Source organism: Salvelinus fontinalis, chromosome 5, assembly GCF_029448725.1.
Source record: "Salvelinus fontinalis isolate EN_2023a chromosome 5, ASM2944872v1, whole genome shotgun sequence".
NCBI lineage: Eukaryota > Metazoa > Chordata > Actinopteri > Salmoniformes > Salmonidae > Salvelinus > Salvelinus fontinalis.
The window spans coordinates 48,746,720-48,764,705 of NC_074669.1; the positions used below are offsets into that span (position 1 = coordinate 48,746,720).

At 40.7% G+C, this 17,986-nt stretch overlaps 2 protein-coding genes across 2 annotated transcripts in view; one reads left to right on the forward strand and one right to left on the reverse strand.

Moving 5' to 3' along the window:
* The window catches only part of si:ch211-197n1.2 (EF-hand calcium-binding domain-containing protein 6), an 80,990-nt gene extending 68,034 nt beyond the window's left edge, over positions 1-12,956 (reverse strand). The window contains exons 1-6 of the mRNA XM_055923743.1: positions 12,148-12,956; positions 10,544-10,728; positions 8,738-8,838; positions 8,363-8,440; positions 6,647-6,835; positions 1,854-1,994 (exon numbers count right to left, since the gene is read on the reverse strand). Coding sequence (XP_055779718.1) covers positions 1,854-1,994; positions 6,647-6,835; positions 8,363-8,440; positions 8,738-8,838; positions 10,544-10,728; positions 12,148-12,481 — 1,028 coding nt within the window. The 5' untranslated portion in view covers positions 12,482-12,956. The remainder of the gene's footprint in view (positions 1-1,853; positions 1,995-6,646; positions 6,836-8,362; positions 8,441-8,737; positions 8,839-10,543; positions 10,729-12,147) is intronic.
* Positions 12,957-15,123: 2,167 nt separating this feature from the next.
* On the forward strand, positions 15,124-17,761 carry slc25a4 (solute carrier family 25 member 4). Its single transcript, XM_055923759.1, has 4 exons — positions 15,124-15,344; positions 16,140-16,626; positions 16,759-16,899; positions 17,132-17,761. Exons 1-4 carry the CDS (start codon positions 15,234-15,236, stop codon positions 17,287-17,289), a joined length of 897 nt encoding a protein of 298 aa, XP_055779734.1. The 5' UTR covers positions 15,124-15,233; the 3' UTR covers positions 17,290-17,761.
* Positions 17,762-17,986: the final 225 nt, after the last annotated feature.

The following is a 17,986-nucleotide window of genomic DNA, read 5'->3' on the forward strand; positions in this document are numbered from 1 at the left end:
TTAAAACTCCTTTTTCAACCACTCCACAAATGTCTTAACAAACTATAGTTTTGGCAAGTCGGTTAGGACATCTACTTTGTGCATGAAACAAGTAATTTTTCCAAAAATTGTTTACAGACAGATTATTTCACTTATAATTCACAGTATCACAATTCCAGTGGGTCAGAAGTTTACATACACTAAGTAGACTGTAAATTTAAACAGCTTGGAAAATTCCAGAAAATAATGTCATGACTTTAGAAGCTTCTGATGGGCTAATTGACATAATTTGAGTCAATTGGAAGTGTACCTGTGGATTTATTTCCAGGCCTACCTTCAAACTCAGTGCCTATTTGCTTGACATCATGGGAAAATCAAAAGAAATCAGCCAAGACCTCAGAAAAAAATTGTAGAAATCGACAAGTCTGGTTGATCCTTGGGAGCAATTTCCGAACGCCTGAAGGTACCACGTTCATCTGTACAAACAATAGTACGCAAGTATAAACACCATGGAACCACACAGCCGTCATACTGCTCAGGAAGGAGACGCGTTCTGTCTCCTAGAGATTAATGTACTTTGGTGCAAAAAGTGCAAATCAATCGCAGAACAACAGCAAAGGTCCTTGTGAAGATGCTGGAGGAAACGGGTACAAAAGTATCTATATCCACAGTAAAACGAGTCCTATATCTACATAATCTGAAAGGCCGCTCAGTAAGGAAGAAGCCACTGCTCCAAAACCATCGTAAAAAAGCCAGACTACGGTTTGCAACTGCACATGGGGACAAAGATTGTACATTTTTGAGAAATGTCCTCTGGTCTGATGAAACAAGAATATAATTGTTTGGCCATAATGACCATCGTTATGTTTGGAGGAAAAAGGGGGAGTCTTGCAAGCCGAAGAACACCATCCCAACCGTGAAGCACGGGGGAGGCAACATCATGTTGTGGGGTTGCTTTGCTGTAGGAGGGACTGGTGCACTTCACAAAATAGATGGCATCATGAGGTAGGAAAAGTATGTGGATATATTGAAGCAACATCTCAAGACATCAGTCGGGAAGTTAAAGCTTGGTCGCAAATGGGTCTTCCAAATGGACAATGACCCCAAGTATACTTCCAAAGTTATGGCAAAATGGCTTAAGGACAAAAAAGTCAAGATATTGGAGTGGCCATCACAAAGCCCTGATCTCAATCCCATAGAAGATGTGTGGGCAGAACTGGAAAAGCATGTGCGAGCAAGGAAGCCTACAAACCTGACTCAGTTACACCAGCTCTGTCAGGAGGAATGGGCCAAAATTCACCCAACTTATTGTGGGAAGCTTGTAGAAGGCTACCCAAAATGTTTGTTAAACAATTTTTTTGTTAAACCAAGTTAAACAATTTAAAAGAAATGCTACCAAATACTAATTGAGTGTATGCAAACTTCTGACCCACTGGGAATGTGATGAAAGAAATGAAAGCTGAAATAAATCATTCTCTCTACTATTATTCTGACATTTCACTTTCTTAAAATAAAGTGGTGATCGTAACTGACCAAAGACAGGCAATTGTTACGAGGATTAAATGTCAGGAATTGTGAAAAACTGAGTTTAAATCTATTTAGCTAAGGTATATGTAAACTCCAAACTTCAACTGTATATATTTATTTTTTTACATTTTCAATAAATTACTTCACCTTTTCAGCTTTTTTAGGGAAATTTGATTTGACTTCAATTTGATTTGACTCCAACTCTGATGCACATACTTAAATGCAGAAAATGCAGTATATAATGTTTAACGTTTCAAAAATCATCATACTTTACTTATGTACCACATCGTATTATTCATAAATTACTTATACATATATAGAGAGAGATTTTGAGGGGGAAAACACACTTCTTCCAAAGCTTCTCAAACTCCCGGTCCTCTAAGTTGAGGCCCAACTGTGCAAGACATCTCTTCAGCTCTGGAGCTACAATCAAACTGGTCCTCTGTAGGTCTAGCTCTGTGGGACGTGACTCTATGACCTCCAGGAACCTGTGGTGGGGAGAACCACATCATTTACATTTTAGTCAGCTGTAAGCAGATGGTCTTGTCTAGCTATCTTTGGTCTAGATTTCAGCTAAGGAAAGTGAAAATGTTTCTGTGACATTCAGATACATATACATACTGTGTGTGTTTGTGTATGTGTTTGGATTCATGATGACTATTTAGGCACCAAACATTGCAGATTCTTGGTTGCATTCATATTGCAGATATACAGTACGATCTCTATTAACAAAGACTGCTTCTTTGTTTTCCAAATGTCACTGCAATTAAGTAGTCATATCCAAATATTCAATCATTTTTAGACTTGCATAGACTTCATATGTGGTGACCAAAAAGTCGATTTTTGGGAAATTTGACACTAATACTTTGTAAATGTTAAGGAGATATATTGGGGGTAAGGCCCTGCGATAGACTAGTGTCCTGTCCAGGGGGTGTACTTGTACATCAAGCTGCCTCACGCTACATAAACAGATAGTTTCCATTTCCAATGAGCCATTCTGGCTCGCACAAATGCCTAGGCTTGTGCAAGGCTAGTTACTTTTACTTACTTTATAAATGTAGCCTAGTGTCCACAGGGTGGTTGCTAGTGTGACTGACTAACAGACGTTTTCAAAAGATAACAATACTAGGACGCCTGCGGGTGAACGCCTTATGGAAAGCGAGCAAAAAGTCCTGTCAATCAGACACATCAGTAAGGGGTAATGGGATTAAAGAGTTCACAACCATTTGACTCTCCCTCCCTCTCTCTTTCTTTTCTCTCTCTCTCTCGTCCTTTCTGTGCTTCTCACTCCTCTCTTTTCCTGAGTTTTTCTTTCTTTCTCTCCCTCACCCTTTTCTCTTGCTCTCACCGTTTTATCTGTCCCTCTAACTCCTCTCTATTCCTGAGTTCCATTTCTCTCCACCCTCTTACTTTCTCTCTCCTCCTTTCAGTGGTGGAAAACGTACTCAATTGTCATTCTTGAATATAAGTAAAGATACCTCAAGTAAAGATGACTCAAGTAGAATTGTGTGAAAGTCACAGTAAAATACTACTTGTGTAAAAGTCTAAACGTATCTGGTTTTAAATGTACTTAAGTACAGTGGTGGAAAAAGTATTCAATTGTCATACTTGAGTAAAAGTAAAAGGTGAAAGTAAATCAAATTCCTTTTATTAAGCAAACCAGACTGCACATTTTTCTTGTTTTTTAAATGTAAGGATAGCCAGGGGCACACTCCAACACTCAGACATCATTTACAAGCACCTTATTTCTGCTTAGTGAGTCTGCCAGATCAGAGTCAGTAGGGATGACAACGTGTTATATTGATAGGTTTTTAAATTGGACCATATTGCTGTCCTGCCTGACCATTTGATATGTAACTGGTACTTTCGGGTGTCAGGGAAAATGTATGGAAGCAAAATTCCATATATTTTTTTCTAATTTGTTGGAGTAAAAGTAAAAGTTGCCAAAAATATAAATAGTAAAGTAGAGTACACTTATTCCCAAAAACGACTTAAGTAGTACTTAGTTTTTTTTGGTCACTCTTTCTCTTGTATTCCCTCACTTTCAATCCCCTCCTGCTCTTTCCCTCACTCTTCCCTCTTTCTCTCCCTCTCCCACCCACCCCCTGTCTCTCACTCCCCCTCTCCCCTTCTCTTTGCTCCAACTGACTAGGAGTTTCCAGGTCTTCCTAATTGGTCACGGGGATTTCTGAACTGGTGGCTCTCAGGCCTTCTCAGCCTCCGCTGGAATGTGTTTATGTGTGTGTCTGTGTGTTTGTCTGTCTGTCCACCACAGCTGGTTTGCCAGTTTGCCCTGACAGGGGAGACACATACCTCCCCGGTCGAGAGCTGCTGAGGACAAACTGTCTCTTGCGTATGCGCCCACACCCACCCACACACACTCACACATATACACACACACACCATTTGACACCCCGACAATGGCACCAAAGAGAAGAGGTAAATACTTAAATAATCTCCTTTCCCCTGAGTCCTGTGGTTTTGGGCTCCTCTGTCGATAGAAAGGGAGTATGAATGTGCCCAGTGTTTAAAGCATCCTACCAAGTTTGAACTGAGATTGCTCTAAAGCGAGAGAATTGCGTCAGCATTAACTTAAAACAGAAAGGGCCGTTTTGGCTTTGCATTGTTTGAATGTAACTATCCAGGGGGTGAGTTTCCCGAAAGCTTTGTAGCTAACTCACCCTAAGCCTGCCTTTTGTCTAGAGTTATCTTTCCAGGGTTAGTCAATCCCCAGCCTTCTTTGACCCAGAGATTTCAGAACTGATGGTCTAGTAATGTAGTTTTTGGGGTTGTGGTACAGTATCTGTCACAACCAATATCACGATTTCACTATGTTGGAATTTAGACACTGCATTGCCAAGGCATTTCTAGGCTGGGGGGCGACAGTACTTCAGCTCACAGAAGGCAATAGAGATGCTAACTTAACCATCCGCTCTACCTGTCTGACACTTGCGGATCTCAGCCATAACACACTCACACTTTCCTTAAAGTCTGAAGTACAACCCCACTTATAAAACAAACCCAAAAATCGGCGGATAGATCACCTTTAACATTTCATTTAGATTGTAGCTCCATCAATGTAATTGTCTGCATAATTTCCAATTAATTTCCTTTTTTGTAAAAATATCATTTTTTTGTAAATATATATATATCAGTATCAGTATTAGGTATTTACCTCTTATATATATATATATATGAGTGCATTTGGAAAGTATTTAGAACCCTTGACCTTTTCCACATTTTGTTAAGTTACAACCTTATTCTAAAATTGATTAAATTGTTTTTTCCCCTCATCAATCTACACAGAGTACCCCATAATGACAAAGTAACAAGATTTTTAAAATGTTTGCAAATGTATTAAAAATAAAAAACGGAAATATGACATTTACATAAGTATTCAGACTGTTTACACAGTAGTTTGTGGAAATACCTTTGGCAGCGATTACAGCCTCATGTCACGACTTCCGCCGAAGTCAGTCCCTCTCCTTGTTCGGGCGGTGTTCGACGGTCGACGTCACCGACCTTCTAGCCATCACTGATCCATTTTTCATTTTCCATTGGTTTTGTCTTGTCTTCCATCACACCTGGTTCCAATCCCATAAATGACACGTTGTGTATTTAACCCTCTGTTTCCCCTCATGTCCTTGTCGGTGATTGTTTGCTGTATGTATTGGTGCTAGTTATGTTCTGGTGTACGACGGGTTTTGCACCCTCTTATTTTATTTTTTATATGTTGGTTTCCAGAGTTTTTGAATTTTTATTAAACTGCTCCGTTTATACCAAATTCACTCTCCTGCGCCTGACTTCCCTGCCACCAGCACGCACCCTTTACGCCTCAAGTCTTCATGGGTACGACGCTACAGGCTTGGCACACCTGTATTTGGGGAATTTCTCTCATTCTTCTTTGCAGATCATCTCAAGATCTGTCAGGTTGGATGGGGAGCGTCACACCAGCGTCACACCAGTCCCTGCCTGATTGGTGGAGTGCTGCAGAGATGGTCCTTCTGGAAGGTTGTCCCTCCTCCACAGAGGAACTCTGGAGCTCTGTCATAGTGACCATCGGGTTCTTGGTCACCTCCCTGACCACGGCCCTTGTCCCCAATTGCTCAGTTTGGCCGGACGGCCAGCTCTAGGAAGTCTTGGTGGTTCCAAACTTCTTCCATTTAAGAATGATGGAGGCCGCTGTGTTCATGGTGACCTTCAATGCTGCAGACATTTTTTTGGTACCTTTCCCCAGAAATGTGCCTCGACACAATCCTGTCTCGGAGCTCTACGGACAATTCCTTCGAACTCATGGCTTGGTTTCTGCTCTGACATGCCCTGTCAACTGTGGGACCTTATATAGACAGGTGTGTGCCTTTCCAAATCATGTCCAATCTAATGAATTTACCTCAGGTGGACTCCAATCAAGTTGTGGAAACATCTCAAGGATGATCAATGGAAACAGGATGCACTTGAGCTCAATTTCGAGTCTCGTGGCAAAGGGTCTGAATACTTATGTAAATAAGGTATTTCCGTTTTTTTATTTCTAAAAACCTGTTTTTGTTATGTTATTATGGGGCATTGTGTTTAGATTGGTGAGGGAAAAAAAACATAATTTCATCAATTTTAGAATATAAAATGTATTTATACATTTTCCTTTATTATGTTCTCCTAACCCTACCACCCCTTCCCTAATGGAGTAAACTAATGGACAACAACAGTTAGGCTTCTACTTCCATCTTTTACATACTATATACATTTTACCTTTCTATTCTCATAGCTTCTACAGATTGTAAATGAAAGATAAAATGTTTTTTCTAAAAGTATTATTATATTGTTGATCAATTGACTATGCCTTTTCAAATCCCCCAGCATTGCTATTTGCAGAGTTAGCGTCAGGTAAATGTTGCAATTCTTCAGCCATTCCTGAACCTGCAAACAAAAACAAGCTACATATGGACAGTACCAAAACAAATATTCGAATGATTCTGTCTCTTCACAGCAAAAAATTCAGAGCTGGGATGGTTGTATCCCCCATATATAACATTATATTGGTTGCAAGAATTTTGGATAATCATTTAAATTGGAAAATTCAAAGTTTTGAATCCGGCATCGTTTCACAATACTTAGGGGATGGGTGTCCTCAATCCAGACTTACCTGTTCTGGGCCTGTCCCCGCAATAGGGATAGGGTCTGGGAGGCTGTGACTTTAGCTGGAGCAAGGGGAGGGGCTGTGCTGGGGTCCTGGGTGGGGTTAAACCAAGCGGCTGGTCCACCTGCTCCAGACTCTCTTATGGCCTCCCACAGCTCCTCAAAGCTAATGGCTGCCTTCTTCGACAAATGCAGTCTGGAGGATTCAAAAAGGTTATGTTTTACTGTATGGTTCAGTCCAGTGATGGAGTTAACTGCAGGGATGAATTGAGATTATTTTAGATTTGATCAAATTTAAGAATTATTCATGGTTGTCCATGAGGAGTTTTGAGTTATGAATTTAGTTGAAATTGAATTGACCACAACCCAGGTTCATTGGTTTTGTTTTAAGATGACTCTATTACACATGGCAAGTTCATTGTAGGCTAGTTCATGTTTTGTTTCAGTGAATCAAACCAAACATCATCACACATGGTCAGATTTTAGAAAAGGAGTGTGCTAGACAAAACAAATATATATATATATATACAGTACCAGTCAAAAGTTTGGACACACCTACTCATTCAAGTTTTTTAATTTTTAATTTTTACTATTTTCTACATAGAATAATAGTAAAGACATCAAAACTATGAAATAACACATATTGAATCATGTAGTAACCCCAAAAAAGTGTTAAACAAATCAAAATATATTTTATATTTGAGATTCTTCAAAGTAGCCACCCTTTGCCTTGATGACAGCCCTGCACACTCTTGGCATTCTGTCAACCAGCTTCATGAGATAGTCACCTGGAATGCATTTCAATTAACAGGTGTGCCTTGTTAACAGTTAATATATGGAATTTCTTCCCTTCTTAATGCATTTGAGCCAATCAGTTGTGTTTTGACAAGGTAGGGGTGGTATACAGAAGATAGACCTATTTGGTAAAAGACCAAGTCCATATTATGTCAAGAACAGTTCAAATAAGCAAAGAGAAACGACAGTCCATCATTACTTTGAGACATGAAGGTCAGTCAATCCGGAACATTTCAAGAACTTTGAAAGTTTCTTCAAGTGCAGTCGCAAAAAACACTACTTCTTACTTCTGCTGCAGAGGATACGTTCATTAGAGTTACCAGCTTCAGAAATTGCAGCTCAAATAAATGCAATTTAAAATAAATGCCCTATTTGGTAAAAGACCAAATCCATATTATGGCAAGAACAGCTAATTGTATATATGTTTTGATTTGTTTAACACTTCTTTGGTTACTACATGTTTCCATATGTGTTATTTCATAGTTATGATGTCTTCACTATTGTTCTACAATGTAGAAAATAGTAAAAATAAAGAAAAACACTTGAATGAGTAGGTGTGTCCAAACTTTTGACTGGTACTACCAGATAGGGACAGTGAAATGTGTCGTTTCAAACAGTCAGCCATAGTAGGAGTTTATTCTTTCTTTCTGTAAGGGAGAAAATTAGAGTTAACTGCCTTTCTCAAGGGCACATCGAGACATTTTCCACCGTGTCAGCTCGGGTATTCGAACCAGCGAACTTTCGGTTACTGCCCCAACGCTCTACCCGCTAGGCTACCTGCCGCCCTATAGAGTCAAGACTTCTATTATGTTTGTTCTTTATACTGTCAACCTCGCTGACCCTTTTACCCAGCACTTTGCAAAAAATGCATTTGAATGCACTATATTATTAAAATGTGATATTTATTAAGTTTGGTTGATGTACTAACCGGAGCAGCAACTGGCTGTACTGCTGCAGTGTGATGAATCTGCCCAGAAACTTGGTGAGGATCATCAGCAACACATCTCTGTGAGCATAGACAAGAGAGAGGGGAGGGATCAAGAAACCATACAGGATAAAGGACATCCTGTAGCTGTGCGTCGGTAGGTGTTAATGTATAGGGGGAAGATTTTGTGTAGGTAATATAATTGTTTTACGTGTGTGTGTGTGTGTGTGTGTGTGTGTGTGTCTGTGTGTGTGTGTGTGTGTGTGTGTGTGTGTGTGTGTGTGTGTGTGTGTGTGTGTGTGTGTGTGTGTGTGTGTGTGTGTGTGTGTGTGTGTGTGTGTGTGTGTGTGTACGCGTGCGTGTTAGTTAAAGCTTAACCTGTTGGCCAGTGCTTTTCCATCCGGATGGTTGTTCTTGAACATTCGTTGAAAGTTCAAGTGTCCTAACAATTGAATGTTCTGCCTTAGCTCGTGCTCAAGCTGGAGGTAGAACACAAAGATATCAATGCAGTGGCTATAGCTCCCTCAGTCTATTCAGTGCATTAATTTGTTAATTCATTTGGTCAGTTGTTCATTCCCTTTGTTAGTTCATTCAATACACCAATCAACCATCAGAACATGAAACGTTTCGTAAAAATTCATTTTGACAGCTTTGACCATGTCAAAACAATAATGACTCAACATCTCACATCCAACAAAACAGAGGAAGCTAAGCGACATCCACTAGGAACTATGCTGATGTCATAGGCAGGTTAGCCCTTCCTGCTGGTAGGTTAGGACTTTGACTGACGTTCATCGTCTCTATTATCAAGGGACTTCTTCTGATCTAAGGAAGAGCAAGGGAGGGGGTTTGGGTATTAAGATAACTGTTGTGGATCCCTTTTGACAGGCAGTATCCCTGACTGTCTGTGCATTTTTATGTTTGCCTTGGTGTGTGTGTCTCTATGTGTGCACACAGTAGGTGTACTCTGAACACTGCATTGTGCATACAGCATATTATATACGACTGAACTGTATGTGTGTGTGTGCGCACTTGCATGCCTGCGTGGGCGCATTTGTGCTTTGTCTTCACTATTATTCTACAATGTAGGAAATAGTAAAAATAAAGAAAAACACTTGGTTCCAGACAGCGCTAAACCTGGTCAGCTATGCCTGTCTGACATCTGCAGATCTCAGCCATAACACACTCACACTCAAAATGCTAATCTCTACCTCTCCCGCCTCTCCTCCCTGGGTATGCTGTGTTAACCATTCTTGACCAATGGGGATGAGGTTCTCTGGGTACCTATGGGTTTTCCCTCAGCATGGTCCAAGGACCCCACTGAACCCCCTTTCGTTACTCCGGACCCCAACTCCACATCATATCTGTGTCTGTTATTTAAACTAAGAACGAGACTGACTTTGATGTGGAAGGAGAGCAACACTGTCTGACTTCCTGCACAATCCTGCTGTTGTCGAGCTCATAGTGTCACGTTCCTGACCTATTTCTGTTAGTTTGTTGTATGTGTTAGTTGGTCAGGACGTGAGTTTGGGTGGGCATTCTATGTTTTCTGTTTCTATGTTGGTTTAAGGGTTGCCTGGTATGGCTCTCAATTAGAGGCAGGTGTTTGGCGTTTCCTCTAATTGAGAGTCATATTTAGGTAGGTTGTTTCACAGTGTTCGTTGTGGGTGGTTGTCTCCTGTGTCAGTGTTTGTATGTTACGCCACACGGGACTGTTCTCGGTTTGTTTGTACGTTCGTTCTTTTATGTAGTCAGTTTTCCTGTTCATGCGTTCTTCACGTTATATGTAAGTTCGTGTCCAGGTCTGTCTACATCGTTTATTTGTTTTGTAGTTAATCAAGTATAGTTCGTTTTGTGTCTTGTTTAAATAAATAATATGTCAAGTTACAACGCTGCGTCTTGGTTCAATCCATGCTCCTCCTCTTCGGATGAAGAGGAGGAGGAGAACCGTTACACATAGCTAAGAAGCTGTCTGTGGTCTTGGAATATATAATACGGATCAAATGGTCAGACTTAGACCTAAATCAAGCATTCCGTTGAGTGTTGAACAGGAATAAGCACCCTTGAAAAATGGAGAGAAGTTGAATAGGAGATGTCAGATGGAGTGAAATGTAGTGAAAAGAGGGGAAAAAGAGACCAAAAGACAGATGAAAGGAGAGAGGCGGAAAGAGGGATGGACAGTACCTGGTCCACTTGGATCCTGAGCTGGGCCTCGAGGCAGGAGGCTGCGGTAGTAGTTCTGGTAAGGATACTGGTTCTGCTGGTATTGGTTTGGCTGACGGTACTGGTTTGACTGGTGATGCTGGTTTTGCTGTTACTGGTTAGGCTGGTGACTCGGCTCCCCCTGCTCTCTGGTGCCACCCGCTGACCTATCCAAAGCACAACCACATTCACAGCATACCAGGATCATGACCACTCCTGATAAGTGCAAACTCTGTTTAATTGCATTGCAGTTCACCAGTCCTAATTGAAACACATTAATTATAATTATTTCTGGGTATCGGCATTCTCCAGTTTAGTGCACACAGTCACAAAGTCATTGTGGATTGCATTTAGGCTAGTCGATCTGATGGGATAGGTGTAAAAAATCTACCATTTTGAAGTCAGTTCAGGAAGTAATTTGAATTTATGAATATATTCTACTATTCCTTTCAGTTTATTGAAAATAGTTGCCTTTTTTTCCTATTATTGAATTGGAACTTTATCCCAATCCTGCAATCCAGCAGTTCATGGAATTTGTAATAACACTAGACATTGAGTTTTACTTTACATTTGCCATATTCGAAGAGACTAGACCTAGTAGTCTATCATATCTAGTGGTGTAAAAAGTACTTAAGTAAAAATATTTTAAAGCACTACTTAAGTTGTTTTTTGGGGTATCTGTACTTTACTTAGCTATTTAGATTTTTGCCAACTTTTACTTTTACTTCCCTACATTCCTAAAGAAAATAATGTACTTTTTACTCCAAACATTTTCCCTGACACCCAAAAGTACTCGTTACATTTTGACAGGAAAATGGTCCAATTCCCAAACTTATCAAGAGAACATCTCTGGTCATCCCTACTGCTTCTGATCTGGCAGACTCACTAAACACAAATGCTTTGTTTGTAAATGATGTCTTAGTGTTGGGTGTGTCCCTGGCTATCAGTAAATATATATATAATTGTGGCATCTGGTTTGCTTAATATAAGGAATTTGAAATGGTTAATAATTTTACTTGTACTTTTGATGCTAAAGTACATTTCAGCAAATCCATTTACTTTTGATACTTAAGTATATTTAAAAACAAATACTTTTAGACTTTTACTCAAGTTGTACTTTACTGGGTGACTTTCACTTTTACTTGAGTTATTTTCTATTAAGGTATCTTTACTTTTACTCAAGTATGAAAACTGAGTACTTTTTCCACCACTGATCATATACACTTTAAAAAAAAAAAATCCTCCCAAGATAATCAACAATTACCAACTCCAATAGCAGAAGCACCTGGCCAAACATCGCATATTTTTTTGTAGAAGGGCGCCACCACGTGGAGATTTGGACCAGATAAACTGTTCTGGTGCTGTTTATGGTACTGAAAGGAATTCACGCACGTTGTGTGTGTGTGTGTGTGTGTGTGTGTGTGTGTGTGTGTGTGTGTGTGTGTGTGTGTGTGTGTGTGTGTGTGTGTGTGTGTGTGTGTGTGTGTGTGTGTGTGTGTGAGAGAGAGACTATTCAACTTTGTTGCGCAGTATTTCTCATCGTATTATTCGTTTAGCTAGAGATCACATTGCAATAGACTACTCACCAAAGATGGGCAGCCGTGGTTTAACCGGATCAAGGGCTACTGAGACTTCGACTCCTTCGGGGATTGGCTGCGAGACCAGGCTGAAACGGCTCTGCTTCGGCGGAGAATTGTCATACGGATAACCTGTGGTCCTTCTTGTGTGTTGACCTCGGAAAACAAAGTCGAAGCCCCCATCCCGCAACAGCGGCGGTACAACTTCGTCACTCCTAGCGTAATCTCTGGAGTAGCCTCTGAGAGAGAGGGTTTCTGGGTCTCTGAGTCTTGATAACGGGTGCTGAATGGCTGGTAGTCGAAGAGAAGCAACCGAGGACAATCTAGACATTGTATCTGTCATACTCCAGGATAAAAACGGTCGCAAATGTCACATGGTGATGATAGCATAAAATAATCCTATTTAATTATATTCGTTATTATTTCGTCAGCCTATTCGTTATTAATGCTTCCTCCGATAGCTTATGCTACTCTATGCTGAAGTTCCTTCACTGCGTACGACGGCAAAGGTTAACTTTTTGTGCCTCGTCTCCAACTCGAGTTGGTTTTGCAGAATATGCTATAGGTTGCTACAGGTTGCTACAGACAACAGAAAGCACTCCAGCCCTCTCCACCAAAGTTTATTTGATGCGGTGGTAAACGGTGGGGTGGAGTTGTCAACTCAAAGAACAATGGTGTTGTTCTTGGTTTTATGTGGTATTTTTATGTGTGCAACTTGACAAATTGATATTCTCACAGCTGAAATACCCCACTGCGCAAAAGCTGGTTGAATCAACGTTGTTTACATGTAATTTCTAAAAAATAAAAAAAAATGCAATGTGATGAAGTTGAATCAACGTGGAAAACTGGTTGGATTTCCAAAAACTCATCAATGTAAGGGTATTTCATTTTTTTAAGACACATTTTCCGAACGGTGGGAAATGTAACCTATATGCAACCTTAATTATACTTGCTTTAAAGTAGGCCTATAGCATTCGCCCCATTTAAAGTTATTTGAGTGGGTTTCAACAGCCTATTATATGTATTGCTGCCTGTCAAAATGCAATGCACTGATCGCAGTTGCTATGCAGCCTGCAAACAACTGCTAAAATCAATGTGCAGCAAAACCAGGGAAATGTGAGAACATTACTCGCATTACTCGTTGCATAACTGTAGTCATATAGTGATAAAAAAATCCCACCACCCATTTGCGTAATTTGTGCAATTAGCCTATTGCAATGTGCTGGCACGTGCGCGTAGGATTTGGTCCCATTCCAACAGGGCACAAGTCAAGCTCCTATGTACGTCGAGAACGGAGCGACGCATTTGTAGGCTAATTAACGCCCCCTGCGCGCACACATGACCTATTCGTGCAGGATCTATTGATCTCCGCGCTGCAGCCATAGGTCTCATGGAAAGGCTGACACGAGGAGCATGTATAGGCTATTAACGTTGTGCCTGGAATTTGAAACAAGGTGGGCTTCTATAACCACACAGACTCATTAGCTTATTAGTTATCAATGGGATCCGGCTGGAATTCACCTACATTAGTATTTGTCACAGGTGAAAGGGCAAAGCAATGGTCTTGGTGCAGATATTTTATAATTAACCCGGTAATCAGGGTTGTAAGTATAGGAAAACCCTATAGTAAAATAGTAGGATATATTCTTCCCACACAGTACAGACTATAGACAGCAAGTAGGCTATAGGTGTATACGTTAACATCTCTTTGGTTCAAAACATTAGTATTTTAGGTACATTATTGATGCATTATTGTTGTTCAAACAGAATGATTGTGTTTTGACATCCAGAAATACCAATAAAATAGAGTTTGATTGAATTCGACTGTTACTGTCTCAGCAACCAAGTGGAGAGTGAATGGTGTGGGCGCAACGCGGGTCTTTGGCAGCAACTCCAGGTCCTTTTGTACATTTAATTACAGGGCTTATGTTTTGTTTTCATAGGCTACTATTGTGTTGGTTAAGTCACAAGCTACAGAATGTTCTGCAAGAGACTATATTCGGCTGTATCCAAGCAACGATCAAACATGCTTTCCTGTGTGTGAGAAATGCAAGAACATGAGTCTGTTTTCAAAGCTGGAACAACAGGTTAGAAATGGTCAAAACGACGAACCTACTGTAACATGTTTTGCTGAAGGTTTTGGCCTAATGCATACAAAACGGAGGAATACATTCGTTCCAGGGGTGAAAGCTTGTCCTAAATAGCCAACGTTGTTAGCAGGAACAGGCCTAAAGATATGAAAAATACAATTCCATTGACAATTAATGATAATTACAAAGAAGGCCATAATCAGCACATATAACCTACTTCTGCGCTGTAGGTCACATTGACATTCTGTTAAATGGAGACGCGCGCGCTTCCGGCTTTTCAAAACGCATCATAGGCTACAGGTCAGGCTATGAAGCAAATCCTCACCACATCATTAATAACATCACAATGTTAAAAAGTTGGCAAGCTAAGTTAAAGTATTTAAAGTCGCATGCATACCAGCAACAATGTCACCCTCTCGCCCTCGCTGTTAATGTGTGCATTTTGATGGCCTAATTGCCAGGCCTAACCTCTTAAATCACATTTTATCAGAACAATAAGACCTATATTGAATTATGAAGATACATAAAAAAGCTAAGCTAGCCTACCCATGTGTTAATTGCACACTGTAACATGGTGCCCACCCTAAACTGCGATAAAACTTTGGCCTGAAGAATAAATAGTGCATAAATAATGATAAATAGCTGTGATGTTGTGATGTTATTAAATAGCAGAATACGAATCATTATCTAACACCACTGTGTAATTGGAAAATGACCTGAATTTGCCCTTTAAAAGTCCCGAAGTGTTCTATTACACTTTGTTTAATAGACATGGCTAAGATTCGAACCTTAACCTAGGATATTTATTTAGCCTCGCCAATCTGTTCGACCGTCTGCATATCCATCACCCCCAAATTCTCGCGATATATAGCCCAGATATATTAGGCGGGATGGGGGCGCTTCGTCCACTTGGAGGGGCGTTGGGTTTCTTTGAGGGTGTCTTGGTGAGGACTGTCTGGAACATTTAGAGTCTGACCTCTACTCCACGAGGAGGAACTTGAAAACATGTCGGACGCGGTGGTTAGCTTCATTAAGGACTTTTTGGCTGGTGGCATTGCTGCTGCCATCTCCAAGACAGCTGTTGCTCCAATTGAGAGAGTAAAGTTGTTGCTCCAGGTAAGACTGAGTGAGAATGATTGTTTTCCAGTCTCTGTCATAAAGTTAATATATTATTGGTTATCCATTGAGTAAGATTGTAATACAATTAGATTCATTTGGCGAATGGTGTTCATGAAGAAAGACATGCGAAAAGCGCTTTGGAGACGTTTCTTACGCACATGACTTGTCGCTGTCCAAGGTGGTATTGCGCTTTCTAATTGGATTCGATAGGACTCAGGATTTGGCCTTTCGTTCAGAACAGAAACCGAATCATATGAATTTCAGGTCATAAAAGAAAAATGAATTTTGAATAACATAAAGTTAATTTATTTGATGCGTTCTTATATTTCAATGTTGATTTCAAGTACACGTAATGCTATGTTTCGATTAATAGGATGATAATTAATTAGGCCAAAATGTCGATACTCGTTTGAATATAAGAGCGGCGATATTTGGTTTAGGCTACAGCTAAATTTATCCAGACGCATGCAACCCAATACACACAGACTGTGCTCAAGTGACATGAAGCAATGGCCAGTATACAACAGCGCTGAGAATAGCTCATTATAACAGAAATTGCACACATGCATTCCTACAAACCCGTGAGTATCATTGAACTAAAGTGAATTAGGAATTTGTCCCAACAACAAACTCAATATTGTTACGCTCTTGCTATAAGACAAACTTCAGTTGCGTAACACAAAGTAGGCCTAAAGTACAATGATAAAATCCGATTGACATGCTTTTTTGGGGGGCTTACTGAATTGAGGCTAAATTGAAAAATGTATTGTCTTCTGTTGTTCTGCTCTCCAGGTCCAACATGCCAGCCAACAAATCACAAAGGAAATGCAGTACAAAGGGATCATGGACTGCGTCAGGAGGATTCCCAAAGAGCAAGGCTTTATCTCCTTCTGGAGAGGCAACCTGGCCAATGTGATTCGTTACTTCCCCACCCAAGCCCTCAACTTCGCTTTCAAGGACAAGTACAAGAAGATCTTCCTTGGAGGAGTGGACCAGAAGACACAGTTCTGGCGTTGGTTCGCCGGTAACCTGGCATCCGGTGGCGCGGCCGGTGCCACCTCTCTTTGCTTCGTTTACCCACTTGACTTCGCCAGAACCAGGCTCGCGGCCGACATCGGAAAAAGCGGAGCTGAGAGAGAGTTCAGCGGTCTTGGCAGCTGTCTCAGCAAAATCTACAAAGCCGACGGTATCAAGGGCCTGTACCAGGGATTCAACGTGTCTGTCCAGGGCATCATCATCTACAGAGCTGCTTACTTTGGAGTCTATGACACAGCCAAGGGTGAGGAGCATGAGCTAAAGTCAAATCATAAATCTAAGTAGCTGTTTGCAATTGGGACGTTGTTTAAAGAAATTGTATTTTACAAAAAATAGGCGCAGAATCCCAATTATGTTGCTCTATGTCATCGTCTAGGTATGCTGCCCGACCCCAAGAACACGCACATCTTCGTCAGCTGGATGATTGCCCAGAGCGTCACCGCAGTCGCCGGTATTATTTCATACCCATTTGACACCGTCAGACGTCGTATGATGATGCAGTCAGGACGCAAATCAGGTGAGCTAGTTGTAGGCCTACTCGTTGAATCATATCAATGAATGACCGGTATTGTAAATAAGAATATGTTCTTAACTGACTTGCCTAGTTGAATAAAGGTAAAAAAAAACTGATCCATAGAAATATTCCATTGGTTTTATGCACGCGCACATTACGCATGGCAATTGTCATTGAGTTGCCTACAGTAGGCCTATATTTCGCATTTTAATGATCAATGTGTCGATTTCAATAGCGGACATCATGTACACTGGCACAATCGACTGCTGGAAGAAGATCGCCAAGAACGAGGGAGGCAAAGCCTTCTTCAAGGGGGCCTGGTCCAACGTGATCCGAGGCATGGGCGGCGCCTTCGTCTTGGTGCTCTACGACGAGATCAAGAAGTACACATAAACATTCACAACTCCCTAGGAAACCCTTCACCACATGTCTTAATTGGATCATATAATTAATGATAACAGCTTGGGTGAATTATCGGGGTAGATGTGTATTCTATTGAGCCAGCCCAGGAGTTGGTTGCTAGTTATCCTTCTCGCCACAGTGTATTTGTTCATGTGAGCAACGCACCGACTCTGAAACCTGTATATATCTTACCCAAGATGTACAGAAAAACGCACATCCAGGCCTGCCAGTTGACTGTCAAACTGGTCCAGAAAAGGGATTTTTCCATTTAATTACATGCCTACTGCAAACAAAGATTCATCCACTCTCCTCAGTTATTTCTTTCTCTCATAGTAAGTCAAATGAATGTACTCTTCACAGCAGCTGCTGTCTTCCAAGGGCCTTACGTTCCTGTGTTGTGTCATATCTCATGTCCCACAATAAACATTATTTTAATAAGAATAAAGATGAAAATACCTACTAAGCCCTCTGCTTTGGTGCATTCCTTTGTCATTCATATTTGTTTTATTGAAATATTGTAATGTATACAATATATTTATTTTTTATTTTATTTTATTTTACCGTTATTTTACCAGGTAAGTTGACTGAGAACACGTTCTCATTTGCAGCAACGACCTGGGGAATAGTTACAGGGGAGAGGAGGGGGATGAATGAGCCAATTGTAAACTGGGGATTATTAGGTGACCAT

Excerpts from the sequence above, each read along its gene's own strand:
- slc25a4 (XM_055923759.1), top strand. The coding sequence starts at position 15,234 with ATGTCGGACGCGGTGGTTAGCTTCATTAAGGACTTTTTGGCTGGTGGC. Across the intron at positions 16,627-16,758 it reads AGTCTATGACACAGCCAAGG|GTATGCTGCCCGACCCCAAG; the intron begins GTGAGGAGCATG and ends GTCATCGTCTAG. Across the intron at positions 16,900-17,131 it reads GCAGTCAGGACGCAAATCAG|CGGACATCATGTACACTGGC; the intron begins GTGAGCTAGTTG and ends CGATTTCAATAG.